General features: G+C 40.9%; 2 protein-coding genes across 2 annotated transcripts in view; one reads left to right on the top strand and one right to left on the bottom strand.

Annotated features, from left to right (window-relative positions):
• Nucleotides 1-13,758, top strand: part of PRDM4 (PR/SET domain 4) — a 48,230-nt gene extending 34,472 nt beyond the window's left edge. The window contains exon 13 of the transcript XR_007717855.1: nucleotides 9,542-13,758. The gene's annotated coding sequence lies outside the window, so the exon portion shown is untranslated. The remainder of the gene's footprint in view (nucleotides 1-9,541) is intronic.
• Nucleotides 2,711-27,724, bottom strand: part of PWP1 (PWP1 homolog, endonuclein) — a 753,749-nt gene continuing 728,735 nt past the window's right edge. The window contains exons 2-16 of the mRNA XM_050749781.1: nucleotides 26,533-26,720; nucleotides 23,192-23,250; nucleotides 22,896-23,083; nucleotides 18,762-18,847; nucleotides 18,565-18,661; nucleotides 15,363-15,473; nucleotides 14,354-14,484; nucleotides 12,537-12,598; nucleotides 9,119-9,215; nucleotides 8,401-8,462; nucleotides 7,403-7,514; nucleotides 5,686-5,776; nucleotides 5,470-5,591; nucleotides 4,202-4,307; nucleotides 2,711-3,074 (exon numbers count right to left, since the gene is read on the bottom strand). Of these exons, the coding sequence (XP_050605738.1) occupies nucleotides 2,965-3,074; nucleotides 4,202-4,307; nucleotides 5,470-5,591; nucleotides 5,686-5,776; nucleotides 7,403-7,514; nucleotides 8,401-8,462; nucleotides 9,119-9,215; nucleotides 12,537-12,598; nucleotides 14,354-14,484; nucleotides 15,363-15,473; nucleotides 18,565-18,661; nucleotides 18,762-18,847; nucleotides 22,896-23,083; nucleotides 23,192-23,250; nucleotides 26,533-26,604 (1,506 nt within the window). The 5' untranslated portion in view covers nucleotides 26,605-26,720 and the 3' untranslated portion in view covers nucleotides 2,711-2,964. The remainder of the gene's footprint in view (nucleotides 3,075-4,201; nucleotides 4,308-5,469; nucleotides 5,592-5,685; nucleotides 5,777-7,402; nucleotides 7,515-8,400; nucleotides 8,463-9,118; nucleotides 9,216-12,536; nucleotides 12,599-14,353; nucleotides 14,485-15,362; nucleotides 15,474-18,564; nucleotides 18,662-18,761; nucleotides 18,848-22,895; nucleotides 23,084-23,191; nucleotides 23,251-26,532; nucleotides 26,721-27,724) is intronic.

The following is a 27,724-nucleotide window of genomic DNA, read 5'->3' as shown; positions in this document are numbered from 1 at the left end:
TGCTCTGCTCCTTTTTTCAGTTTTCTTACCTTGTACAACATAAAAATTGGTAAATGCTTAAGGAAGTCAGCATAGGCACATGAGGTTAATTATCTGTACATCCCTTCTCCCAGGATCTTTGCCCTCAAGTCCTGGCTGCCTTAGAAGCACTTCAGTGCCTTCAAATAGATGTTGCATGCCTCTCGTTCAGCTTTTGTTTCGTGGAAGCTATACTGTCACATCTAGAAATGGAAGTATGAAACAAGTTGTTTTTGAAACAAAATCTGGCTATTTGTTCTGATAGGATGTTTTAAAAGTACTTATTTTGAAAAGACCTCCCTTGGCCGGGCATGGTGGCTCATACCTGTAATCCCAGCACTCTGGGAGGCAAGGCAGGCAGATCACCTGAGGTCAGGAGTTTGAGACCAGTCTGGCCAACATGGTGAAACCCCATCTCCACTAAAAATACAAAAATTAGCTGGGCATGGTGGCAAATGCCTGTAATCCCAGCTACTCAGGAGGCTGAGGCAAGAGAATTGTTCAAACCTGGGAGGCGGAGGTTGCAGTGAGCCAAGACCACGCTACTGCACTCCAGCCTGGGTAACCGAGCAACACTCCATCTTAAAACAAACAAACAAAAAAACCTCCCTCCACCTAAAAGAGTATTAATAGTATAGTATACATTTCATACACCACCTTTACTGAAAAGAGCTTTATGAGATGTAGTTTGGGTTGTCCTGAAAAATTGAGGCCTTTAAGTTCTACCTGTATAATGCTCATACAATATAGTATCATAGAAGTTGGTATTTCTACTTTAGAAAACAATTGGTTTTGCAGAATTTGAACTCCCAGATATAATTAGCTGGCACCTGCCTACATCTGGATAATTTTTTTTTTTTGAGACGGAGTTTTGCTCCTGTTGCCCAGGCTGGAGTGCAATGACATAGTCTCAGCTCACTGCAATCTCCGCCTCCCAGGTTCAAGTGATCCTCCTGCCTCAGCCTCCCAAGTAGCTGGGATTAATAGGCACCCACCACCACTCCCAGCTAATTTTCGTATTTTTAGTAGAGATGGGGTTTCACCATGTTGGCCAGGATGGTCTTGGACTCCTGACCTTGGGTGACCTGCCCACCACGGCCTCCCAGAGTGCTGGGATTACAGGCATGAGTCACCTGGGATTACAGGCATGCCCAGCCATCTAGGTAAAATTGTTTAATAGTATTGGGTTTTCACTTTGACAAATATGATTGGCTCCATGGCATTTCCACGTGCTATGTAATGAAAACACCAGTCACCAACAAACTACCAGTGGTGAAAATGTTACATGTTGTTCCCCCACTTTCTATGCCAGGCAGGACTTCTAAGCCACATATCTTTGGGCTCAGATCTACCCACACTTAGGTGCAAAATGTACCCACGGTAGGAAGTGATGTGGTTACTGTTTCTTCAGTCAGTATGACACAATGGAGCCTCCTTTTACATTTGTAATCTGGGTTTGGATTTTAATCCCCACGTTACCCAGTTCCCACAGCTTGACTACCCCTATTGCTTGTCTACTCAGATGTCTTACCCACTGCCTGCACTGGCTTTTAGCGGTAACTGCAGGTCCCGGCCAGCACTCTTCTGGTCCCAGGTGCTCAGATCTGCTCCAACCAGCTGCTTCAGAGGCACATTCTTTTGGCTCAGAAAACACCCCATGCATAGCATTCATCACACTAGCACTTTCAAGTTGGAAACGGTGTCAACCTCATTTACCATTTGAAAATCTGGTATTTATTAAATACAAATTCTTATTTTAGGCAGATCTATATGACTACATAAAGCAGTGGAAGTTATTTTTTATATATAACCGGGTATTTTCCTGAGAACTGAAAGTCCTGGGAAGATGCCTATTTTAGAGTTATTATTTATAGAAGAAAACATCAAATTTGAGAGAGAATTAATTGAGTTTAAATCTATTAGAGGACTCCCTCTGTTACTAATTTTTAGTGATCTGGGCCTTATTTTGATACCTAAAAGCCAAATCAAAAGAAAGAAACAGAATACTCTATCCTTTAATCTCTTTAATTCACACATCTGTCCTTTGTATAAAGAGGTGTTTTGGTGAACCCCAAGTTGTTACACCAATGACATTCCACAGTATTAACACTAGAATGATTGAAGTCACATTCATGAATTATACAGGAAATATCAAAGGTTCATGAACTGATTATTCTTCTGGCAAGTTAGGGTTGGGTCTCATATTATCAAACTAATTTTTAATGCCTACTAAAATTCATGCTTAAGACAATCTACAATTAAAATTGTCCCTTGTTAGGTGGAGAGCAAAGACTTATTCACACTGAATCTCCCATGCCTTGTATAGCACTAGGCACAGAATGGCATTCAGTGTTTTGAGAATGAATGAATGGTCTGACTTTCATCTTTGATAACAGTGAATATCATGCTAGGAAAACAGGGGCATGTAACTTTTACTTACCAAACTCTACAAGTTGCATTGAGCATATTTCTCAATCACGAGCATTAATTTGAGAACAGTTAGGAAGGAAAGTGGAGTCTGTGGGGCACTTGCCTCTGTCTGTGGCCTCCTGTGCAATCTTAGCCAAATAACAACCTTTCCAGGCCTAGGTTTACCTTAATATTACAGGATTTTACGCTTTAAAAATTCTATAAATTACTATTTATTTACAAACCTAGATTAACTGTGACAGATTACGGTATGTTTAAGGAATTACTTTTTAAAAATCCTTTTTATTACTCTTTTTTAAGAAATGCAACAAGAGCCTTACAAACCATCCATTTTTAGAGCAAGCACAAAGACCGGCTCTGTTTGTGGTGCCACCACAGTTGCAGAAAGGAATGTCAGGCAATCAGAAATGAATTGTGTCTCAGTCACTCTGCATGGTTGCTGCCACACATGGAACATTTTTAGGCCAACTTTTCAAAATTTCCAGTTAAGGTAAAGAGGAAATTAGATGATCTTCATTAAGACTCCATGGGTGTGTCTGAGCTCCTGCTGCCAAAAGGGCCACTAATAGATGAATTTCTTGCACTCCCAAGAACAAGCCTCTCTCGTCTTCCAAATGCTTCATTTACTAAAATACAAACAAATAGTTAAATTAACAGATCAGGAAATTAAGTCAGAATATAAAAAGACACTAAAATGCAGACTTGAGCAATGAGGTTCTCTATTCTGGGGCAGAAATTTTATGAAAATATACTTAGTACTTTATAAATGGTAAAGTGAGTAACCAACTCAGAAGTCCAAGTTAATGTTCTGAATGAAGTGAATTATTTTTTTAAATGGTCCAATTTATTTTTGTACTTTACTTTCTTTGCCATGTCCTGGATTTATCTGATCCGCCTTGGTAACAGATGTCCCATTCCTTGTAAGTGACTCTCTCCTAGCCTTATTCTACTTCTGATTGCTTCCTACTTTTTCTTTCACTTTTCTCTGATCATAACCAGGACAAAACTTTTTGGACTTAGGACTCACATCAGAGTAACCCAGAGAAAAATCTCAGGATCCTTGTTTTGCATGGGAGGGAGGATGCAGGAATCACATAGTGGGGATATATATATATTATCTCTGTGTTTACAGAATGCACCAGACTACCTCAAAGTAATAAATAAGCAGCCAGGATCCCCTGAAGGGAGAAGAGTGGCCTCTTCTGGGAAATTGGATTTTGTAGAATTTTATAGTTGAGCAAAGGGTGGATTAATTGACATTGGTAACTGTGGGGAAGAGGGCTATTTGTTGAGACCATGCTATATTTCTTTCCAGCTTTCCCCAAGTATCTTTCAATTTTAAGATATGTATTTGTTAAATGATGTACACTTAAAAGTGTGAAGACAAACTTATTTGTGAACATGAACATTACCAATTACATCTGATCTTGTCTCTTTCCTAAGAAGACTACACTACTTTTGCTATCTTCCTGATGTAGTCAGGTCACATATTCTGCACTTGGTCTTAGCCAAAATGCTGAGAAACAATTCGAGTCACACATTCTGTGTCAGTCCTTACAGAACTCATTCAGAAAAAGGAGAGGCCAGCATGATGGCTCACACCTGTAATCCCAGCTACACAGAAGGCTGAGGACCAAGGATTGCTTGAGGTCAGGAGTTTGAGACCAGCCTGGGCAACATAGTGAGACCCTGTCCTTTTTTTTTTTTTTTTAAAGGGGCAGGGGGAGGTGTGCAGAGAACTAAAAATCCTTACCTGAAGAGACTGTGCTTATATCCCAGACCCGAAGCCCTTCTTTTTGACCTCCAAAGGCATAAATAAATGGCAAATCAGGGCAACATGAAGAACAGAAGAGAACTCCCTAGAGAGAGAACAGGAAGATGGTGATTTTAATCTCTTCAGAGAGCCCTAATATCTAGATCTTCACTCTTGTCTCTAAGAACCTATGGTTACTCAAAACCAACTTAGGAGTATCACTTTCAAGCCTACTGCACAGGTAGCTCAGAGTCAAGTCAGAAGGCTATTACAATATGAAGCCAGACAAGCACAGCACGCTGGTTCTTCCACGATGGTATGTGCATGTTCTGACCACCGAGGCTGCTCATCTTCATTATCACTCTGTCTCTTAGGGATTTCCTAATAAACCTAACGTGTCATGTATTTCCAGAAACTTTAGCTCTCCTTTTAAACAACGACAATGATGCCAGTTTAAATCATTTTTAAACTTTAATGTTTTCTTTTTTACATTTTTATTAATAGGTAATATATATTTGTTACAGAAAATATGAACAAGAAAAATATATGAAAATCTCTCAGGGAGATAACCAGTTTATGTTCTGGGATATACTCTATTAGAGTTAAATGGAAGCATTTAGGCAATTATGCATTTAAAATTAAGCATGATATAGTACTACAAAAATTGCTTCTATAACCTGTTTTTCCATTATATTTACATATATTTATTCATACACAATTTTGAACAGCTGTGCAGCGTTATTATGTCTGCAGTCTAACTTATATAACTCAGTGGTTGGCATACAGTAGATGCTCAGTGTTTCTTGAGTGAATCTGGTTATTTCTAAATTTTTCCTACTATACAGTAATTCATTTCAGTGTAGTCAAAACTAGTTATGCAAAGAGATAAAGATACATAAACTGACCCTAATAGCTACAGTGCCCTGAGGTTCAAGATTTCTTGGGAATTTCTTGGGATGGTTTTGATTTCAGGGTGAAAAAAAAGCAGCCATTTCACTTGTGTCCTAGAAAAGCCTCTCCCCAGAGTCCTTGGTCTTACCAAGCAACTGTTAATCATGTGAGTTGGAAAAGAACCAGTCACTGAATTCCCCACAAAGTGTTCTAAGTCATAAAATCCCACCAAATTTGACTAAACTCAAAATTCATTTCCCCAACACATCCATATTAGTTAATGCAATGGTTCCAACAGAAAAACATGCAACACAAGTTCCAAAGAAAGACAAGGTCAGAAACAGAATAAATAAACAGATACCCAGGGAGATTCTTACCATTTTCATGTCCCTAGAATGAACTAGACTTGGCCTATCTCCTAAGATGTCCCAGATCTTCACGTATTTGTCAGCTGAAGCAGTCACGAGACAGCCCTTGATTTGACTGCTAAGATCAAGACCTAAGGGAAGATTAGTTCAGACACTCTCACTTTGAAATACAGATTTACTTCATCATAAGTTAATAAAAATGAAAGAAGCATTACTCTTGCTCACCAGAGATTTCATCATTGTGTGCATTAAGTGTAAAAATTGGCTTATCTGAACGTGCATCCAAATTATACACAAAGCCGTCATCTGTACTGGCCTAGAAAGAGTAAAAGATGGGCAAGGTCATGCTATGTCACAAAATTTAACAATGGGTAAAAAGTCTAAGTCATAGTGAAAATCAGCTATATGACTTACTGGTGGAGCTTATGAAAAATTAACATGGACAGAAGTCATTTACTTTTGGACGACCTGAGTTTGCACTCACATGGGCTAATTCAGTTGACGTGTCTACTGGATATGAGTATGAAGCTGTGGTGAGTGGTCTGGAATGGGGCTAGAGAGGCAAAAGCAAAGAGGCCATAGTTACGTCCACGTGAACAGAGAACTGGTGAGCATGGCTACTCAAGTTGTAGGCTGAGGAGACATCCACAGAAGTGGGTCAGAGAGGGAAGAAGGGACAGGGAAGAGTGTCAAGGAACCAAGGTGTGACCAACAGTCTAATCGACCAGTGTGGCAGCAGAGAAATTCAATCAGATAAGGAACTTAGGACTGAAAGGCAGATTAGAGTGGGTTGTTACACTGTCAAGAAAGGAAGAAGAAATAAAGGAATTAAGAGACAGACACAGAGTCAAAAATGGGAGACAGAAACCTGAGCCTGTATACAGGTCAAGGGCAACAGCCAGTACAAGAAAAAAGGATAAAGGATGGCTGAGGCAGTCTGAAGGCTGGGCCAGGGAAGAGAAGGCTTGGCTCTTATTTGAGATAAGAGGGAAGCAGGTGAACCATTTCATCTACTTTAACCTCCCACTTTCCTAAATATTTGGGATTTTAGTATCTATGACCATTTGTTAGCAAATAATCTCTAAGTTTCTGTGCCTGAAGAGTGAGAGCCGAAGTACAATACAACATTCAAGTACAACTGGAACTTCATTCCTGATCATTGTAAAATGAGTCTGGCTTCAGGCTGCCTGGCTAGGAACAGCATGCACCTCTACTAATGGTGCAGAATTGAGATTAAGTATCTCAGAATCATTACTTCAGGAACCTTATTAAAACTGTCCACATCTTTTGAGAAAGCTGTTTTTAAAAAACTTTTTCCCACCTTTGCAACACACTACATATTTACTTTAGGAAAACTGGGCAACAGATTTAACTAATCTTCCCTCTGGATGAATGCTGGGCTCTTCTTTTTACATGTACTGAAATGTCAGTGGAATCTTTGGATGCTATGTGGAAAATCATCGTCCTCCCTAGATAATAAGGGTATTTAGAGAGAGGTCTTATACTTTTTTTCCTATTTGGGAGATAGTGCTATAAATTAAACAGGTTAGCATTCTCATCACTAGAGCTCCATTTAAGCATGAAGATTTAAATAAAAGAATATCTTTTTGGACTGATTTAGCCATTATAAAAAACAAAAAATACTAACTATGCTTAGTATTTCAAACAACACTACAATAAAATGATCGAAATCATTGAATAAAATGTGGCACACTTTGGAATGGCCGGCAACCAGCAAAATCATTTACATGTTCACTACTTTTAAAATAAGAGCCATTCTCTTATTAAAAAAACAAAACAAAAACCTTATGCTTTCAACCCTAAACCCAAATACTTCATTCTGTTAAAACAGAAAAGGCTTTTCAGATAATTCTCTCTACTATGGAATTTAAAAAGTCATTAGTAACCTAGAAAAGCAAAACAATAACATGCGTACTCTTACCAAAAAATGACAAGGTGAAAAGTGATTCCAAGTCACTCTCTCTATCTGCCCACTGAATCGCCACATTCGATGGCTTTCATCTGGACTTCGGCAGTCATACAAAGCCACTGACCTAGACACATTCAGGCAAAGTTAGGGTTTTAGGAGTTCAATTCTCCTATATGTTTTATTTGTAATGAAATAGTAATAAAATAGCACTGTGAAATCAAGATTCATTTAAAGCCTGTTTTAAGGTTCTAAATAAAGGTAGAAAAAAATGAGCTGAGTTTCAGTAATTGATGGATTCTGATCTTAACACTTGAAGGCACTGATGGCTTTAATGTTACAGTGGTTTTGACCTTCTCCAGGTCAAATCTTCCACTCGCAAGAAGAATCCTCTCTATGTCCAAAAGCCCAGGACGATTTCTAATTTCCCCTTCTCTGGTTGAGCTCAGAGCCGGGTTACTTATGTCTTAGGCACACTTACTCTCCACAAGCACGTTATTGTGTTGGGGGAAGCAAGGGATGCACTTTTGTAATTCTGCATGAATCACAAGAAATGTAAACATACCACGCTTCAAAAGGGTAAGAAATGAAAATAAAGACTGCAAAGCTGGTTTTGGCTTCTGCTATCTGTTTCTCCCACCCATAGACCCAATCTGTAAAAAGGAGCACTGATATGAGGTAGAAACCCCATGGTTGACCAGTGGCCCCAATTCTTCACATCTCTGTATATCCATGGCCTCTGTCATGTGACATGGAATTCTTCCCATAAAGGCAAAGTACAGCCTCTAAAAGCCAAAGAAGTTCCTAGTTCCTACAGTTATATTATTATGACAGAACCATGTTCCCTTGTAGCCTGAAAGGACGAGGGTTAAAAGGAAAAATAAGTTGTGCAAATAATTTAAACACAAAGGTGGCCTCAGGGATACATTCTGCCTGGGTATCAAGTGATACTTTTAAAATGACTTCTAGAGGATAAAAACAGAGCAGCAATCATTCCTGCTGTGCTTTCTTACTTATCATATGAGCCAGAAATCAGAGTCTGTGCTTCAAATGGATGAAACTGCAGCGTCTGGACCTAAAGGGAGGAAACATAAATGCAGAGATCTCTGTTTGTTTGCTTTTTGTAAAATTACCTAACATGTGGTAAGAATCTATTTGACAGTATTTCTATAAATGCTTCCCTTTGAAATAAACAAAAGAAACATAAATGTACTGCATAATCAAAGGGCAAACCATGCTCCCAAATAAAGACTGGGCACTTAAAGAAAATGTAGTTTCCCCAAACTGTTTGGCAGAATACTTAGGTCCCTCAAATGTTAGAAGATACTCAGAAGAAAAAGGGAAGTAGTCAAACCCATCTGGTGAATTCCCCATGCTCCAGAAGTCCCAAAACAATGTGCATTAGATCCCTGGGGAATAATGCAGTAATGGGTGTTAATTCTTTAATATCATTGTGACTGACAGCCCTCATCCTCTTTTAGGAGCCTCTATAAATATGTTACAGGGCACTAATGTTCCTAGTAACTGTACCTTTCTGTACCCAATTTTTCATCTCTAAGATGGGCATTATACCTACCACACAGGGTTTTGTGAAAATCCTAAGAGATAACAGGTGAAAGCATGCTACAAGCCAGATAAAATTATTTTCAAAGTCATATATAAACGTTTGAGATTTTTAGCCAATATTTGTGTCCGATTTTTAAGAACCGCTGATCAACTAAATCACCATACCTTGTCTGTGTGTACAGCGAGGCTAGCTGCTGGTTTCCCCAAGGACATATCCCACAGAATTACAGTGTTGTCCGCTGATGCACTTGCTAAAACATTTCTGAGAAAGGGAAGAATCCAATCAGGTAATCTTTTAAAAGTCAGGAGCATTAAATATGAGAAAAAGATTGCATTTACAATAGCATCAGAAAGATAAAATACTTAGGAATAAATTTAACAAAAGACTTACATAATGAAAACTCCTGAAGATTATGAAAAGAAACAAGAGTATCTAAAGAAGTGGAAAGACACCCCATGTTCATGTATTAGAAGACTTAATAGTGTTACTATGGAAATACTACATCTACAGATGGAGCTATAAACTGATCTACAGATTCAACCAATCTCTTTCAAAATCCCTGATGACTTTTTTCTTTCTTTTTGCAGAAAGTGACAAGCTGATTCACAGCCAGGCACAGTGGCTCACACCTGTAATCCCAGCACTTTGGGAGGCTGAGGCATGTGGATCACTTGAGGTCAGGAGTTCAAGACCAGCCTGGCCAACATGGTGAAACCCCTTCTCTAAAAATACAAAAAATTAGCGAGGCATGGTGGCGCACACCTGCAATCCCAGTTACTCAGGAGTCTGAGGTAGGAGAATAGCTTGAACCCAAAAAGCAGAGGTCGCAGTGAAACGAGATCATGTCACTGGACTCCAGCCTGAGCGACAGAGTGAGACTCTGTCTCAAAACAAAACAAGATGTACTACTATTAGTATTAGCCTAATAATAATAAAACAAAAGTGACAAGCTGATTCCTAAAATGCAAGGAACCTAGAATAGCTAAAATAGTACTGAAAAAAAGAACAAAGTTGGCAAGCTCATACTTTCTGGCATCAAAACTTACTGAAAACCTACAGCAATCACAATGTGCTACTGGCATAAGGACATACAGATTAATGGACTAAAACTAACAGTCCAGAAATAAACATTTATAGTCACTGGTTTTTGACAAGGGTACTGAGGTAATTAAATGTTCAATGGGGAAAAAAGTCTTATCAACAAATGGGGCTGGGCACGGTGGCTCATGCCTATAATCCCAGCACTTTGAGAGGCAGAGGCAGGCAGATCACTTGAGGTCCAGAGTTTGAGACAAGCCTGGCCTACGTGGTGAAACCCTGTCTCTATAAAAATACAAAAATTAGACAGGCATGGTGGCATGCACGTGTAATCCCAGCTACTCAGAAGGCTGAGGCAGAATCACTTGAACCCTGGAGGTCGGGGGGGGGTGCAGTGGGCTGAGATCACACCACTGCACTCCAGCCTGGGTGACAGAGTAAGACACTGTCTCAAACAAAACAAAACAAAACAAAAACAAATGGTTCAGGGACAAATGAATCATCTTCACGAAAAAGAATGAAGTTGGACCCCTACCTCACACCATACACACAAAAAAAACTCAAAATGGATCATGGACTTCAATGTAAAAGCTAATACTATAAAACTCTCAGAAGGAAACATACATGTAAACCTTCATGACCCTGATTTAGGCAATGGTTTCTTAGACACAACATCAAAAGCATGAACAACAAAAGAAATACACACCATCACATGAAAAACCCGTGCTGCAAATGATATCACCAAGAAAGTGAAAAAACAACCCACAGAAAAGAAGCCCCAGGAAGTCAAGACTACTGTGAGCAATGATTGTGCCACTGCACTCCAGCCTGGGTAACAGAGTGAGACCCCTGTCTCAAAAAAAGTAAGCAAACGACTTGGAAAAACATTTCTCCCAAAGAAGATACACAAATGGCCAATAAGCGCAAAACAAAGATGCTCAACATCACTAATCGTTAAGAAATGCAGATTAAGCCAGGTGTGGTGGCAGCCCCTGTACTCCCAGTGACTTGGGAGGATGAGGCGGGGGTATTGCTTGAGCCCAAGAGTTTGAGACCAGCCTTAGCAACGTAGTTAGACCCCCATCTTACTTTAAAAAAAGGGGGGGAATGCAAATTAAAACCGCAGTGAGATACCACTTCATACCCATTAGGATGGCTATTACGAAAAACAGAAGATAACAAATGTTGGAGATGCTAGAGCCCTTGTGTGCACTGTTGGTGAAAATGTAAAATGGTGCAGCTACTATGGAAAATAGTATGGTAGCTCCTCAGAAAATTAAAAATAGAATCACCGTAAGATCCAGTAATAACACTTCTGGGTACATACCCAAAATAATTGAAAGCAAGGACTTGAATATTTGTACACCCACATTCATAGGAGCATTATTCACAGTATCCAAAAGGCAGAAGCAACAATCCAGGTGACCACACATAAATGAACGGGTACTATACCTTACATACAATGGAATGTTATTTAGCCTTAAAAAGGAAGGAAACTCTGACACTTATTAGAATATGACTGAACCTGAAGACATTAAGTCAAATAAGCCAGTTGCAAAGAAGTAAGTCTATGATTCCATTCATATGAGGTGCTTAGTCAAATTAATGGAGACAGAAAGTGGAGTGCTGGTTGCCGAGGCTGGGGGTTGGGGAAATGGGGAGTCAGTGTTTAAACAGCAGAGCTACAGTGTGGAAAGATGAAAATGTTCTGGAGATGCATTGTGGTGATGGTTGCACAACTCTGTGAATGTACTGAAAGCCACTGAACTGCACACTTAAAAATGGTAAAACTGGTGATATGATTTGGCTATGTCCCCACCCAAATCTCATCTTGAGTTGTAGTTCCCGTAATTCCCACGTGTTGTGGGAGGGACCAGGTGGAAGGTAATTGAATCATGGGGACAGGTCTTTCCTGTGATGTTCTTGTGATAGTGAATGGGTCTCCTGAGATCTGACGGTTTTATAAAGGAGTTCCTCTGCACATGCCCTTTCTCCTGCCTGCCACTACGTAAGACATGACTTTGCTCCTCATTTGCTTTCCGCCATGACTGTGAGGCCTCCCCAGCCATATGGAACTGAGTCAGTTAAACCTCTTTCCTTTACAAATTACCCAGCCTCGAGTATGTCTATATTAGCAGCATGAAAAGATTAATACAAGTGTTAACTTTTATATTTTGCCATAACTTAAAGAAAAAATAAAAGAGTATATAAGATGTGAAAATAGAGAAAAATGTCTCCTAGGAAGAAACAAAATCCTGTTGCACCATGGGCACAGCCAAACACCCTGTTTTTTCCCAGTGGTAGTGGAGAGAGGGCACTTGGGTCACCAAACATGTAATGAGCACCCACAGTGATGAGCTGGCAGGTGACCTGGAGGATGCAAAGAAACAGATGGCAGAGCTCCTGCCTGCAAGCAGAGCATCCTACAAGAAAGGAAGATAGACACAAAAGTCCATGGCACAAATAAAGAGATGAGTGTAGGCATGAGGTAAGATCACAATGGCTACAGTCTTTTACAGTCATTCAAATGTTATTTCTTTTTACCTGATTAGCTTATTCCATGAAAGGTCAAGGACAGCATCGGTATGCCCTTCTGCTGAGGAACTCTGTAATAATTGTTTTAATTATTTTTTGTATTAAAGTCTCCCCATAATAAAACTGAATATATTAATTTGCAAGATTCTTTAAACCTTAAGATTGTTTTGTTTTGAGATAGAGTCTCGCTCTGTTGTCCTGGCTAGAGTGCAGTTACATGATCTCAGCTCACTGCAACCTCCACCTCCTGGGTTCAAGCAATTCTCCTGCCTTAGCCTCTTAAGTAGCTGGGATTACATGCATATGCCGCTATGCCCAGCTAATTTTTATATTTTTTGTGGAGATGGGGTTTTGCCACATTGGCCAGGGTGGTCTGGAACTCCTGACCTCATGATCCACTCTCGGCCTCCCAAAGTGTTGGGAGTGTGAGCTACTGCACCCGACCTATTGTTTTGATATTATATAAACTTTTGAAGACTAAAAGAAATAAAACCTTGTCTCCCTGTTAGAGACGCATGATAAATTTCATTACAGGGGCTTGGCGTGGCAGCCCACACTGTAATCCCAGGACCCTGGGAAGCTAATGTGGGAACATCACTTAAGGCCAGGAGTTCGAGACCAGCCCAGCCAACACAGCAAAACTCTGCCTTTACAAAAAAGTCAAAACTTAGCCAGTCATGGCAGCATGAGCCTATAGTCTCAGCTACTTGGGAAGCTGAGGTAGGAGAATAGGAGGATCTCTTGAGCCCAGGAGTTTGAGGCTGCAGTGAATTATAATCGTGCCACTGCACTCCAGTCTTGGGAGACAGAGCAAGACCTTACCTCTTAAAAAAAAAAAAAAAAAGAAAGAAAATTTCTTTACAGGGAACAAGGAAGAAACTATAGTAATCTATTTTTTTAAGAGACAAAATATCGCTTTGTCACCCAGGTTGGAGTGCAGTGGCACATGATCATGGCTCACTGCAGCCTCGACCTCCTGGGCTCAAGCACTCCTCCCACCTAGGCCTCCCAAAGTGCTAGGACTATAGGCATGAGCTACTATGACTGGCCTAGCAGTTCTTTGTTTTCCTTGAGACAGTCTCGCTCTGTCACCCAGGCTGGAGTACAGTGGTGCGATCTAAGCTCACTGCAACCTCTGCCTCCCAGGTTCAAGTGATTCTCCTGCCTCAGCCTCCCCAGTAGCTGGGATTACAGGCACACACCACCACACCCAGCTAATTTTTGTATTTTTAGTAGAGACAGTTTCACCATGTTGTCCAGGCTGGTCTCAAACTCCTGACCTCAGGTGATCTACCCACCTCAGCCTCCTAAAGTGCTGGGATTACAGGTGTGAGCCATGTGCATGGCCCAGCCTAGCAGTTCTTAATCTAGGTACTGTAATTATACAAATATCATTATGGCTCCCAACCCTCATAAAACCTAACAGTTTTAAAAGTTGCAGGAGTTAATACATGGATAATTAGAATTCAACACAATAACAGAATTTTTTTTAAAAGATTAGTATATCTGTATAAATAGCTACTGTATTTGAAGGAGGCTCATAATCCGAGAGTCCTTCATCTATGGTAGCTATTCGTATTAATATACTACCTTTGAACTAGTTTTCTGTAAGAAAGAACAACATGACAATGGAGGTTTTATGCAATCAGAAATAAGTTTTCTTTGGATGGGCTTTTCAAAACTAAAAATTACAATAATTTCATAACTACCTATCCCATCTCACCAAGAATACCTGATTGAAAAAGTGTATGTTCTTACCCTTCACCCCTACTCCCGAGTAAACTTATCTCTGACATTAGAGTTTAAGTATTTATTAACTTCTTTACCTTCTTTCCTTTCTTTTTCTTCTTTTTTGAAAGTTTACTTCCGAGTGTGAAGACTGGCTCTAAAGAGTCCACTATATCAAGGTCCCACACTTCAATAACAGGGGTCATGTTTCCTACAGCAATGTAATTTCCTATGGGAGGAAACAATGCATGTATGATTACACAAAAAAAGACATACAGAACTTCTAATCAAATACATTACACTGTAGATCAACTGAAAAATGCTTTAGAGCAGTGCTTCTCAAACTTATATGCATATGCAGCATCTGAATATTACAAATGCAGATTGTATTTCAGGTGGTTCTGGGTGGGCAGTTCTAACTAGTTCACAGGTGATAACCATGCTGTGCTGCTGCTGGTCTTTGGGCCACAATTTGAGTAAGAAAGGCTCAATCTCTTGGCCCCAGTGTTTTCACTTACATAATGAGAATAACCCTCCTCCCTTCCTCCTTCATGGGGTGCTGCGGGGATGAAGATCAGATCAGATCATGAATCGTGAACAAGGTTTGCAAACAAGATGTAAGAGTATAATCAGTGTTTACCTTTATTAAAAAGTACGGACAGGGGCAACTAATAGTGTGCAGATGTGGTTACAAAGACTAACATGAGAACCTAATTACTTGTGACAAGCCTCTTCATTTCGGTTTTACCTTATGTTTTCTAAAACAGGTTATGCCACTGAAATCTAGCTGGTAACATCTCACACATCAGGCCATTTATACAGAGTCTGTATGGGACCTTTACAGTTCTACAGTCCAAAAGGCTTCAGGCCCCGTCCTTCAGCCTGTAGTAGAGCAGCTACCTCCTTACCTGTCTAAAGTCTGGGGATTTATGGACCCCAAACAATAAAGTGATGGTGTGTTAAGAACTCTAACTTCATAAAACAATAGTAACTTCAGAAAATATCAGCAACAATTCTGAAAACATTCAAGAGAATACATAATTTATGGAGCTAGGAGAAAATACATAAGACTGGAAATCACTGAACAACCTTAAGTTTTCTAATTACCGGTAGAATCATCTGGGCTAGGATCAAAATTCAGCCATTCCACACTCAGAGGATATGCAGACAAGAGTATATCATGGTGTACATAAAAAGAGTCTTCTTCTTGATTATAAACTGAAAAGATTGGGAAAAGAGACTTTAATGCATCAGAACAAGTCATCAAAAATCACATCCCACTCAAAAAACCAAATTCTATTAAATGTATGTGAGCCATGTGCTTTAAAGTGAGACATCTGATATTATAAAGAGATTCCAGGCTGGGCATGGTGGCTCACGCCTGTAATCCCAATACTTTGGGAGGCCAAGGTGGGCAGATCACTTGAGGTCAGGAGTTCAAGACCAGCCTGGCCAACATGATGAAACCCCGTCTCTACTTAAAATACAAAATTAGCAAAAATTAGCAAAATTAGCAAAAATTTAAGTCTACTGAAAATACAAAAATTAGCTGGGTATGGTGGTGCACACCTGTAGTCCCAGCTACTAGGGAGGCTGAGGCAGGAGAATAGCTTGAACCCAGGAGGTGGAGGTTGCAGTGAGCTGAGATCGCACCACTGCACTCCAGCCTGGGCAACAGAGAGAGAGAGACTCCATCTCAAAAAAAAAAAAAAAAAAAAAGATTCCAATATCATGACTAGGCAAAAATTCTGCTTGTCTAATACAATCCCATCTTGTGGCATACCCCACAGGAGAAAATGAACACTGACATCTGATACTCCACCTGCATCCTTGTCAGATAAATGGTCCTGTCTTCTAGGTCATTCACAGAAAACAAATGTTCATAAGGTCTCCACAAGAAGTACTTATTTTATCTTTTAATGGTCTAGCTGCTTATAAGCCAAAAAGAACAAACAAAAAATAGGACGGGAGAGAAATAACTCATATTTGGAAATGTAAATGTTTATCAAAAATTATTCTTAATATTTTTAAAAAAGGTTTATGAAGATGAACAATAGAAACAAAGCTCCCGAGAACATCCTTTTGGAATATGGCAACTAACAGCTCCTTAACATTCACAGCCGTAATGTTAAGCAGCAAAAACACTGTAAAATCAACGACTAAGAAGTCTTTTTAAAATTTGAAACACTGATAAAACAGAATCCACTAATCAGAACCCCTCCCCATATGCTTTTATTAAGAAAGAGGTAAATATATAATAAGTTAAGGATTTTATTTTTAATTCCTCAGATCGCTGCTTCTGGAATTGATCCTGGGATTAGCAGATTTGTGTAATGTTCTATCATATCCCTATGATGAGAATTCACGTTCAAAATCATTAGACTGTGGTCCTACAAAAACCTCAACCATGTTTGATATACTCAGCTTACATTTTACATAAAATTGGTAATAATACTTTAAAACATACTCTTAACCACGTGAGATCAATATTCGGATCAGTTTTAGAATATACATTTGAAGTTATTCTTATACAGACATACTGGGAATTTGGAAATTCCTTCCAAACCCAAATAATAAAGTATATCTATAATAACCTAACTTAGAAGGAAATGGAAATACAACAGCTTTAACTTCTTTCTCAGCTCCTCTTTGATCCTGAGTTCAAAGGAATGACTATAAGTTCTCAGGAATGCATAAAAAAATCAATGATGACCAAAAAAACTGTAATAGGGTCTCAATTTTTTGAAATTAGAATTGGTCTTAAAAGCAAAGTAAACAAATGGTTTTCATTTGAAATATGTAAAAGTTCAAAGATATCAAGAGTTAGAAAGAATAACTTCACATTAAATTGCCTGCTATGCATAAATAGATCACAATGAGCCATGGGATAAAATGGGCCTAATCTACAGGCTTCCCACGGACAGCCTTAAAGATTCTGAAGAGTTATAGAAATCCAAGCTAAACAATGGGCGCTGTGATGAAGCAACCTAGAAGATGCCGATAAACATTAAGCCTAAGGGTTTTATTTTTTCAAGCTGTGCAACTGTGTTTCCTGTAACAAAAGGACTTATCAGCCTCATAATCTCTTTGAATCTTCAAAGTTTCAAGACGATCTGAAGACTGCTAGGGGAGGACAGTATCAGGCAAGGATGGACTTGTCTGAAGATATGAATGAGCACAGTGGAAGGGGCATGAAAAACAAAAGGGAGAATCTGTAGTCAGAGTGCTCCAGACATTGTGGAAGTCTACTTTTAGCATATAAAAAACAGATTTTACATTAAAAATACCAAAGTGAGGCAAGCCATTCAATTAATATTAAATCAAAAACAGCAACATTTAAAAATATAATTTAAAAATTCCTATTTTCATGCCTACTTCTGATTACTGCAAAGCTTTGGCTTCTGGCTTTGGTACAAATATTCCTTGAAGTGGGAAAGGTGATCAATATGTTTTGGTTCCAAAAAAGAAATGTGGCCCTTTGTGTTGAATTATTATGAAGAAAATAAAATGTTTTGCAAAGGGGAAATATCTGAAATAACTATTTAAAAAACATGAGAAAAACCTGTCTATCCAGTATAATCCACATAAAGAAAAAATAGCCAGAAAATAAATTAGGAGTAAAAATCCAAGGTGGCAAGTTATTAACTCAGGGGAATAGGATTATGCATTTTTATCTCCCTAAGAGATGGGGTCTTTCTTTGTCACCCAGGCTGGAGTACAGTGGCGCAAACACAGAATCATAGCTCACTGTAGCCTAGAACTCATGGGCTCAAGCGATCCTCCCGCCTTAGCCTGCCAAAGTGCTGGGATTACAAGTGTGAGGCACCGCACCCAGCCTTCTATTTTCATATACAGTTTTACTTCCAGGCAGTGAAACAGGCAGTGAAAAACAGGCAATCCTATTTGAATAAAAGATTAAAAACCTCTATGAGGCCAGGTGTGGTGGCTCACACCTGTAATACAGCACCTAGCACTTTGGGAGGTCAAAGCAGGATTGCTTGAGCCCAGTTCAGGACAGCCTGGGCAACACAGTGAGACCCTATTTATATATAAAATCAAAAAAAGACACCCCTATGAAAAATTTCCAGGGGACTTATTTCCACAGAAAATTCAGATACCAAAGTGATGTACTGGACTACACATGTCCAGAACAATAACCAAGAAATTGGCCACCTGTGTAAAAGTTAACTATGTAACCAACTTAAGCAAGATACAGTAGGATTTGGCACCTAAAAATGAAATGGTAACTAATTCACTTATTATTTTACCATCACTTAGAAAATCTTTTAGTTAGGAATTTGTCACTTACCATGCACCTCTAAATTGCACTGGTCCTGTTCAGCTCGGCCACAAACTATGAGATTATCACTGGGCTTAATCAAGAAATCTTCACGTTCATATTGTTCCTAAGTAAAAGGAAAAACATGTCATTGGCTAGAAGCACAGAGCCAGTAAGGTTTTTCAAACACTTAACAGCATAGTTAGAAAAACGATGTAAATATTTACTGTATCTTTCAGAGTAACGTAAGGATCTTGATCATTACTCCCGTAGACCGTAAGACCCAAGAGAGATTCACCAAGAGTCTCAGCATCTGTAAGAAAAATTGACAAACTAAAATAATAAAATCGTCATCTTGACAAAAACATTTTTTCTATGACATCCATTCTTGGACTTACATGCAACCATCTATTTTATAACTAACTCTGGATCATCTAGAGTTGGGAACGGAAACTACATAAGCAGCAGCAGGAATTTAAAAGCCATTTGTATTTGACCTTTGGAATGGATTTCAGACAGTCTTGGAATTCAGGATCTTCCAATGAAAGAATTGTATTAGGGAATTAGACCCTTTTAGAAAATATGAGAACTCTCTTGAGATTCTCTGCTAGCTCCCTGCATTCATGACTGAAGGTGCTACAGAGAGGCAGCCTTGAGGACCTGCAAATAAAATGACCCTAAAACACTGAAATCAACACAATAAATAAGGGTTGCCTGGTCAAATAAAATTGAGAAATGACTAGTTTCAAAAAATTAACCAGGTTACTCTACTGCACATGTTCTGATATGCTAATATGCCTTATAAGCATATGAAAAATGAAATACTGTATGCTTTTTTCACTAAACTTACTTGAAAATGAAATTGTTCTTTTATGGCACATCTACAATAGTAACAAAGGATAACTCAGGAAAGGAAGATACACTGAATTGTTAGAGGAAGCCACTTTGAGGAGGCAGGACTGATAGGTCTTAAACATCTGATAAGCAACAGAGAAAGCAATTTCTGCTACATGAGAAAGAGATGATTCTGAATGCCATCTCTCCAGGCTGGGTTAGCTCTTTGTTTCTCTGTATATCTATGGCACTCTGTCCCTAACAAGGTTGGAGCCCATAACCCAGAGTCCAGTGGAAAAAACTATCCTCTACTGGACTGTATCTACAGAAAAGATGCAGTGAAAAGAATGAAGGCTTTAGAGCCAGAGAGTGGTCAAAACTCAGCACCATCTTTAACCAGCTGTGTGCCACCGGTAAATGGAGGTAATGATTCCTTTCTAAGTACTGTGGATAATGAAAAATGAAATTAATAGTAATCCATAGGACAGCTAGCCAAGGGAACAAGGAAAAAGGAGGAATGAACATCTAGATGGAAAAATGGATAAATGACAATTCAATTCAATTCAGATGGAGTGAAGAAATCAGGGTTACTTCTTGTCTGAAGGAAAAGAGGTACACCACCAATAATAAGACAGAAACTAGAGATATCAATTCTGGAAGGATGCTGCAAAACTCCCAGCTACCTCTGCAATCCCTTTCTTCCATGTCCTCTCCTCCTCATTCCTAGTGCCCCAAGCCAGGCCCTCATTGCTTCTGGCCTAATTTGTCTTAAGTTTCTGCTCCTCTAAGAGATTCACCCTATCTCCCAACCTGTTCTCCACTGCTGCCAGAGTTAACTTCCTAAAGTGCATGTTCAATTATCATGTGTTCCATGCTCAAAAACCTTTAATGATTTCCTCCCGCACTGAGAACACACAGACTGCTAAGCCTGGTATCCTAAGTTTACTGGGACCCAGTAAGTCTTTTTCCCAGACTTCCCAGCAACTCCCCGTCCACCTTCTCTGTGCTTCACTCATGCAGATCAACCTGCCAAGCATTTCCCCTTCTTTGGGTCTTTTTCCAGGCTGTTACCATCACACACAATCAGGTCAAGCTCAACACTGCTCTGGCACTAAAGGCTTCCTATAGTTTGTCACATTCCACTAAATTTTCCTCTTACTTGGCTCAGTTCTACCTCCACAATGTTATCTACAGGGCTCAAACATGCCCCGCCTGAGGCATTCAGGCCAAGACAGCTAATTGACTTTGGTCAATCCCATCTCCATCCAGAACCTACTTCCTCATTTCTCATTGCATGTCCGTTGTTTACTGATCTTCCTGTGCCCAACACAGACCATGTCTCATGTCCTATTCTGCACGCACTCCAACCACACTGCTCTTCCAGATACCCCACAGATTGGGTATCTGGAAGTGCTCACCATCAACCCGTATGTGTCTGATTTTTTTAAAACGTTCTATTATAGAAATTTTGAAAAATGAACATTAGTAGAGAGGGCATCATGAACCTTGTATTACCTTGCTTTAACAATTAACACTATTTCCTCAATGTCATTTTCGACCCTTCCTCTCCCCATCTCTGGAGTTTTTCAGGCCAAGGCGGGCAGATCATGAGGTCAGGAGATCGAGACCATCCTGGCCAACATGGTGAAACCCGTCTCTACTAAAAATACAAAAATTAGTTGGGTGTGGTGGCGTGTGCCTGTAATCTCAGCACTCAGGAGGCTGAGGCAGGAGAATCGCTTGAACTAGGGATTGGGAGGCTGCAGTGAGCCGAGATCACGCCACAGCACTCTAGCCTGATTCTGTCTCATACACACAAAAGGTATATTATTTTACTCAGCATTTCAATGATACTCTAACACGGATATTTTTAATTGTCTGATTATAATTGCTGTAAGACTCTTTAAAACTTTTTAAATTATTTAGACATGGTGTCTCACTGTCGTCCAGGATGGAGTGCAGTGTGATCTTAGTTCACTGCAGCCTTGAACTCCTGGGCTTGAGCGATCCTGCTGCCTTAGCCTCCCAAGTAGCTGGGATTACAGACATGAGCCACCATGCTCAGCTCTGCTGTGACTTTCTTATGTAGTATTTTAACCACCAATTTAACAGGTAGCTGCGATTTAACAGGTAGTTGTGATTTTACTTTGTCACAGATAACATTTGTATTAAGAGTTAATTTTTGTTTCAGATCATCTATATTTTGATTTTATAACTTGGAAGTAGCTGATTCTAGCTATCAGGATTCCAGGAGTCCCTTCAGCTCCCAAATATGCAGACTGAGATTTACAAGTTAAATAAATAACTTATTTAACCTGCTCAGTGTGCCAAATGCCTATTTCTCAAACCACTTAAGGTAGCACATTCCAAAAGAAACAAAGCGAGCTTACCCAGCTTTTGTCAGACCGTTTTCCATTTATCTTTATACTTACTTCCCTCAGAAAAGCAATATACATAGTTGTCATCTCAGCTCACTTTATTCCCCTGCAAGGCTTTCTATACAAACTTCTAATTCTAATCTGTCTTCTGCTCTATTTCCTTTTTCTCTTCCCACCCATGATTTTCTTTTGCTTTTTGAGATGGAGTCTCACTGTGTTACCCAGGCTGGAGCGCAGTGGTGCGATCTTGGCTCACTGCAGCCTCCGCCTCCCAGGTTCAAGCAATTCTCCTGCCTCAGCCTCCTGAGTAGCTGGGATTACAGGGGCCTGCCACCATGCCTGGCTAATTTTTGTATTTTTAGTAGAGACGGGGTTTCGCCACGTTGGCCAGGCTGGTCTTGAACTCCTGACCTCAAGTGATCCACCCGTCTTGGCCTCCCAAAGTGCCAAGATTACAGGGGTGAGTCACCGCACCTGGTCTCCTTTTCTAATTATCTCCAACAACAGCATCTCAAAATGCACACAGTAGTCCCCCCTTATCCACAGGGGATACATTCCAAGACGCTTAGTGGTGGTCTAAAACCGCAGATAGTACACAAACCTTATATACATTGTTTTTCCTATATGTACCTAGGAATCAAATAATTATAATAATATACTGTAATAAAAGTTATATGAAAGTCATCTCTCTCAAAAAACTGTACTTTACTCACCTATTTTCAGACTGTAGTTGACTGTGGCTAATGAAACCAAAGAAAGCAAAACCGTGGATAAGGGGGCACTACTGTATTCTGAGAAAACCGACTGCAGTTGAGGAAAAGGTACGTGGATATAAGTTCAAGCACACCATAGCATTGTAACTACATACAAAAACTCACAAGTGGGTTACAAATGATTAAACCTGATATATGCAATAAAATACACCGTACTTTTTTTTTTTAGATCCTAGATTTGTATCTTACATTAGTGAGTTAAAGTTTATCTTCTAAACTAGTTTAGGAATCATGCTGTCTGCCCAAGTCTTCAACCAGATTATCTTACTGATATCAAGAACAATAAAATCTAAGAGTAAAGCTTTGGAACACCACAAACATGATCCAACATATTAAGCTTATAATTACAAACCAGTAGAAGTGGATACGCTCTAACCTGGGTCATCTTCCTCATCATATTTATCTAAGTCGTACTCAGCCAGCTCATCCTCATCGAGCGTCCTGTCATCCTCTGGGTCACCATCCTCCAGGGGCTCTCTTGGGCGTGCCTGGGTGCGTGCACTCTGCATGCCATCTTCTGAAGGAGTGCCTGTCTCCTCTTCATCACTGCCACCACCACCTTCTCTATGAGCAGAGAAAGAAAAAGAGAATCACCCAAATGGCACCTTCCAATAACAAGACCACACCTGGTCATCATTTAAGATGCAGATTTCATCTGGTCCTAAACTTAACTGCAATTTCTCCTTTGCCTCAGCAATGAGACGTTTTACTTCTTCTTTACTCAGCTCTACCTGTAAGAGAGCAAAGATTTCATTACAATATGTGTAAGGAAATCATCAGAATTCTTTGAATTAAAAAGTAGTTTGCAAACAAATGTAAAATGTAACGCCAAGCAATGTCATCAAGATAAGAATCAAACATCTAGACTCTACATTAAAAAAAATAGAGATTTCATAGATCCTTATAATTAAGATCCCTCCCCACCTGAAACTTCAAAAATTCATGCTCATTCTACTCTACCTCTCAGTCTTAAAACCCCAAAGACTGGTTTTGGTAAAGTGGCTCTGTGGTACTCCTCTGGTTTTCTTCCAACTATCTCTGACCCTATCTAGGGCACCTCCCTCTCTTCCCTGGGGGCATTCCTTAACAAACCACCCTTAAATTAGTCCTCTGTTTTCTGTTTTTTTTGGGTTTTTTTTGAGACAGAGTGTCACTGTGTCACCCAGGCTGGAGTGCAATGGCGCTATCTCGGCTCACTGCAACCTCCGCCTCCTGGGTTCAAGCGATTCTCCTGCCTCAGCCTCCTGAGTAGCTGGGATTACAGGCATGTGCCACCATGCCCGGATAATTTTTGTATTTTTAGTAGAGACAGGGGTCTCACCATGTTGGTCAGGCTGGTCTCGAACCCCTCACCTCGTGATCCACCCGCCTCGGCCTTCCAAAGTGCTGGGATTATAGGCGTGACCCACTGCGCCTGGCCTAGTCCTCTGTTCTTTTCCCTATTATCACTGCCACACCGTCACTCATCAGGCTCATGTCCTTGCAAAGCTCATTCATTCTCAAGACTGAAACCACCACCTCTGAACTGATTACTCCAAACTTTCTTCTCTCTAATCTTGTATTCCATTTTCCATTTCTCCAACTGCCTACAAGACTTCCCACCTGAATATCCTTTAGCCTAATATTACCAGGTTCAAAGCTGAATTCAATCTCTCTACTTCACAACTGACATTCCCTCACCTAATCAATGTTTCAGTACCTTTTAAAAACACCCCTATCACGGCTGAGTGCAGTGGCTCACGCCTGTAATCCCAGCACTTTGGAAGGCTGAGGTGGGAGGATTCCCTGAGCCCAGGAGTTTGAGACCAGCCTGGGGAACACTGGGAGATCCCCATCTCTATAGAAAATTAAAAAATTAGTCAGGCATGGTGGTACACACCTGTAGTCACTTCAAGAGACTGAGGTGGTCGGATTACTTGGAACCCAGGAGGTTGAGGCTGCAGTGAGCCATGAATGCACCACTGCACTCCAGCCTGGGTTATAGAGCAAGACTGTATCAAACAGAAACAAAAACACCCCTATTACAACTAAACTGTAAGCTCTCTGAAGACAGAAACTGGCTTGCCATTGTATACCTCAGCACGTAGTTCAGTGCCTGGCCAACGGTGGTGATGCTTAATGACTGATGAATAAATCAATCACCTAGTTTCCACTACAATGCCTCTAGTAATACGGAAATCCTCTTGAGAATTCCATTGTGGGATAGCTCCGGAAATTAGTTACTTGATTAAAAGATGCTTATTTGTCCGGTTTATTTTAATTTTTAATTTTTTTTTTTTTTTTGAGAGGGAGTCTTGCTTTGTAGCCCAGGCTGGAGTGCAGTGGTGTGATCTCGGCTCACTGCAGCCTCCGCCTCCCGGGTTCAAGTGAACCTCCCACCTCAGTCTCCCCAGTAGCTGGGATTACAGGCGCGCACTACCACGCCCGGCTAATTTTTGTATTTTAGTAGAGACGGGTTTCACCATGTTGGCCAGGCTGGTCTGGAACTCCTGACCTCAGGTGATCCACCTGCCTCAGCCTCCCAAAGTGCTGGGATTACAGGCGTGAGCCACCACGCCTGGCTTTAATTTTAATTTTTAAGAGATGTGGCACAGTCACAGCTCTCTGCAGCTGTGAACTCCTGGGCTCATGCGATCCTCCCACCTCAGCTTCCTGAATGACTGGGATTACGGGCACGAGACACCGCAACTGGCTTGTCCAATTTCTCTTATTTGGTCCAAGTTTTCCGTTCTGGGATTTCATAAAATAAATTCAACCTCTTTTTCCTATAAACTCCTCAAATATTGGTTCCCAGACTTGTCTGTACATTAGAATCACCTAGGGAATCTTAAATAATTTAGGCTACACTCCAGGCTAATTACAACACAATACTTGGGAGTGGGACATAAACATCAGTATTTTTTTAACCTCCCCAAGTGTGAGATTTTCAATGCGTAGACTCTCTTGGAAATCACTGTCTTCAAGTATTTGAAAGGCTATGTCTCTTTTTAATAACTGTTTCCTCCAACAATTTTTTGTGAGATAATTTTCTGTCCCTATTCTATAAATATACACCGAGTGCCTACCATCAACCAAACCCTGGAGAAACCGTGGTAAATAAAACACAGTCTGTGCCCAGGTGGAATTTACAACTACTGGGACTACTCCCATCCCTCATTCCTGTTAACTCCATGTCCAAGCCAATCATATTCCTATCACCATCATTATTATCTTGGTCAATTACATTCAAATCAAGCCCTTTTACTGTTTGGTTGCACTTACTCCCACTGACATACTATATGTGCACATGTCGACTCCATAAACGCAGGGACTTTTTCTGTTTTGTTTATGCCTATCCCAGGGCCCTGAACAATGCCTGGCCTACAGAAAGCTCTTAGTATCCAATGAGTGAATTAAGTAATCTTCACCTCTGCTACAGTCTTAGTCTTCAACTCCTGTAGGTTTTTCAGTGTTACATTTACCTCTCATCCTCACTGCCACCATCAACATCTCACCTGGATTACTGCAAGAAATTCCCAATTCATCCCCCAGCCTCACGACATCTTAGTCTCCACACCTGTTTTTCTACACCACACTCATCCTCACTCCTTCAGACACGGAGCACAGGAGTAGAAAGTGGAGTTTTCATGCTCTCTTCCCACTTACGCTTGAAAATGCATTTGGGTGCTAGTGAAGCTGCGGTGTGGTCAAAAAGCCTTTGGGGGTATTACCAAAACAGCAGCTTACGCCTTTCCGGCCCGCTACGTCCACGTGCTTGCGAATTTGGGGATGGGGATGGGGCTGGGCTTGAGGGTGGGAACAGTGAGGAGGCGCGGCCCCTGACTCCCCAGGCTCAGGCGAACCAGACTCTCTGAACCGCAGCTCTAATCGCGACAATCGGGGCAAAGCCGCCCTCACCCCAGCCAGTCGCACCAGCCAACTCCCCATGTTCTGGGTCCACGTTCCCCTAGCCGGGCAGACCCGCAGTGCCGTAAAGACGCTGCTCCCCTTGTCTCCCAGCGACCAGGCCTCACCTTGTCTGGTGTCTCTTTGGCCACGCCGCAGCGGACCCAGGCCACGCACGTCACCTGGCGGCTGCGGTTCATGATCCTTAGGTCAAGGGCGTGTCAGGCTAGAAACCCGGCCGCAGCGGGCGGGACCACAGCCTCGCTGCGGCCACACGCTCTTGTCTCCGCACAGGGTCGCTGCCAGGGCAGAGCGCATGCGCGGGCTCCTTCTCGGGCAGCGTTGGCGCTCGTTTTGACGTCATTTTGAGGCGCCGAATGGGAAATGGGAGGGGACAGAATGGAAGCGGAAGCAGCCGGGCGAGGAATCCACGTGGGCTGGGCTGGGCTGGGCTGTGTTGAGTATCGAGAAAAGGCATTTCAGTACTGCATGTGACGATGCCTGCGGGCTTTGTAACGGCCAAGAAAATATTTGGGACTGTAGGGGTCATTCAGAAGCTAAGTTCCACCAGTCTTTATTTTGCTTGCAGTTCCGTAGACTTCAAGCTGACAAATAGCAGAGGTTTGTGGTTTGCGTTTTTTAAAGCTTTCTCCAAAATGAATTTGTCGTTTCATGGAGATCCCACCATTACATTCCTAAATGTTACTTTCTCACTTTAAAACATTGAGCACCAATTATATACTAAGTATGCGGTAGTGATTTAGTATTGGCAAACACAAAGTGCTTGCTTATGTTGAAGTCGCTCTTTTGAGTGCGGTATAATATTCACGTGATTACTTACCTCTTTGTGGGAGGTCCTATTTCCCTTTTACACCTGGGAAAACAGGGAAAACAGCGATCCTTCCCAAGGTCACACTGCTAGTAAGTGGTGCAGCTGGGATATGAACCCAGGCAGTGTGACTCCCTTGTATTTATGTCACGCTTCTCAGCTAAGATCAGTCATCAGTTAGAACTTGTGAGTGGCTGGACGACTGTAGAATGGAAAATCTCAAACTAGCATCCCAGAAAAAGCTGGGTTTTGATCTCTTTTTCTTGGCTATGTGTCTCTGTACTGGTCATTTACCCTCAATGCATCTGCCTCTGAGAGAGGCAAGCAAAAGACACAGGAAGGTGGCTGCTATGGGGAAACAGTGGCAAGGATAAACTGGCAGTACACATGATCTTCCCCAGTCGCATTGTCAAACGGGAGGTGTCCACCTGTGGGCTCTATTCGGGGACCTTTTTGCAACACATTTATCTTTATATACAATATTTTACTTG

The sequence above is a fragment of the Macaca thibetana genome, chromosome 11 (assembly GCF_024542745.1).
Source record: "Macaca thibetana thibetana isolate TM-01 chromosome 11, ASM2454274v1, whole genome shotgun sequence".
NCBI classification, from domain to species: domain Eukaryota; kingdom Metazoa; phylum Chordata; class Mammalia; order Primates; family Cercopithecidae; genus Macaca; species Macaca thibetana.
The sequence above is the reverse complement of the archived record's forward strand: the minus strand, read 5'-3'. Positions and strand labels throughout refer to the sequence as shown.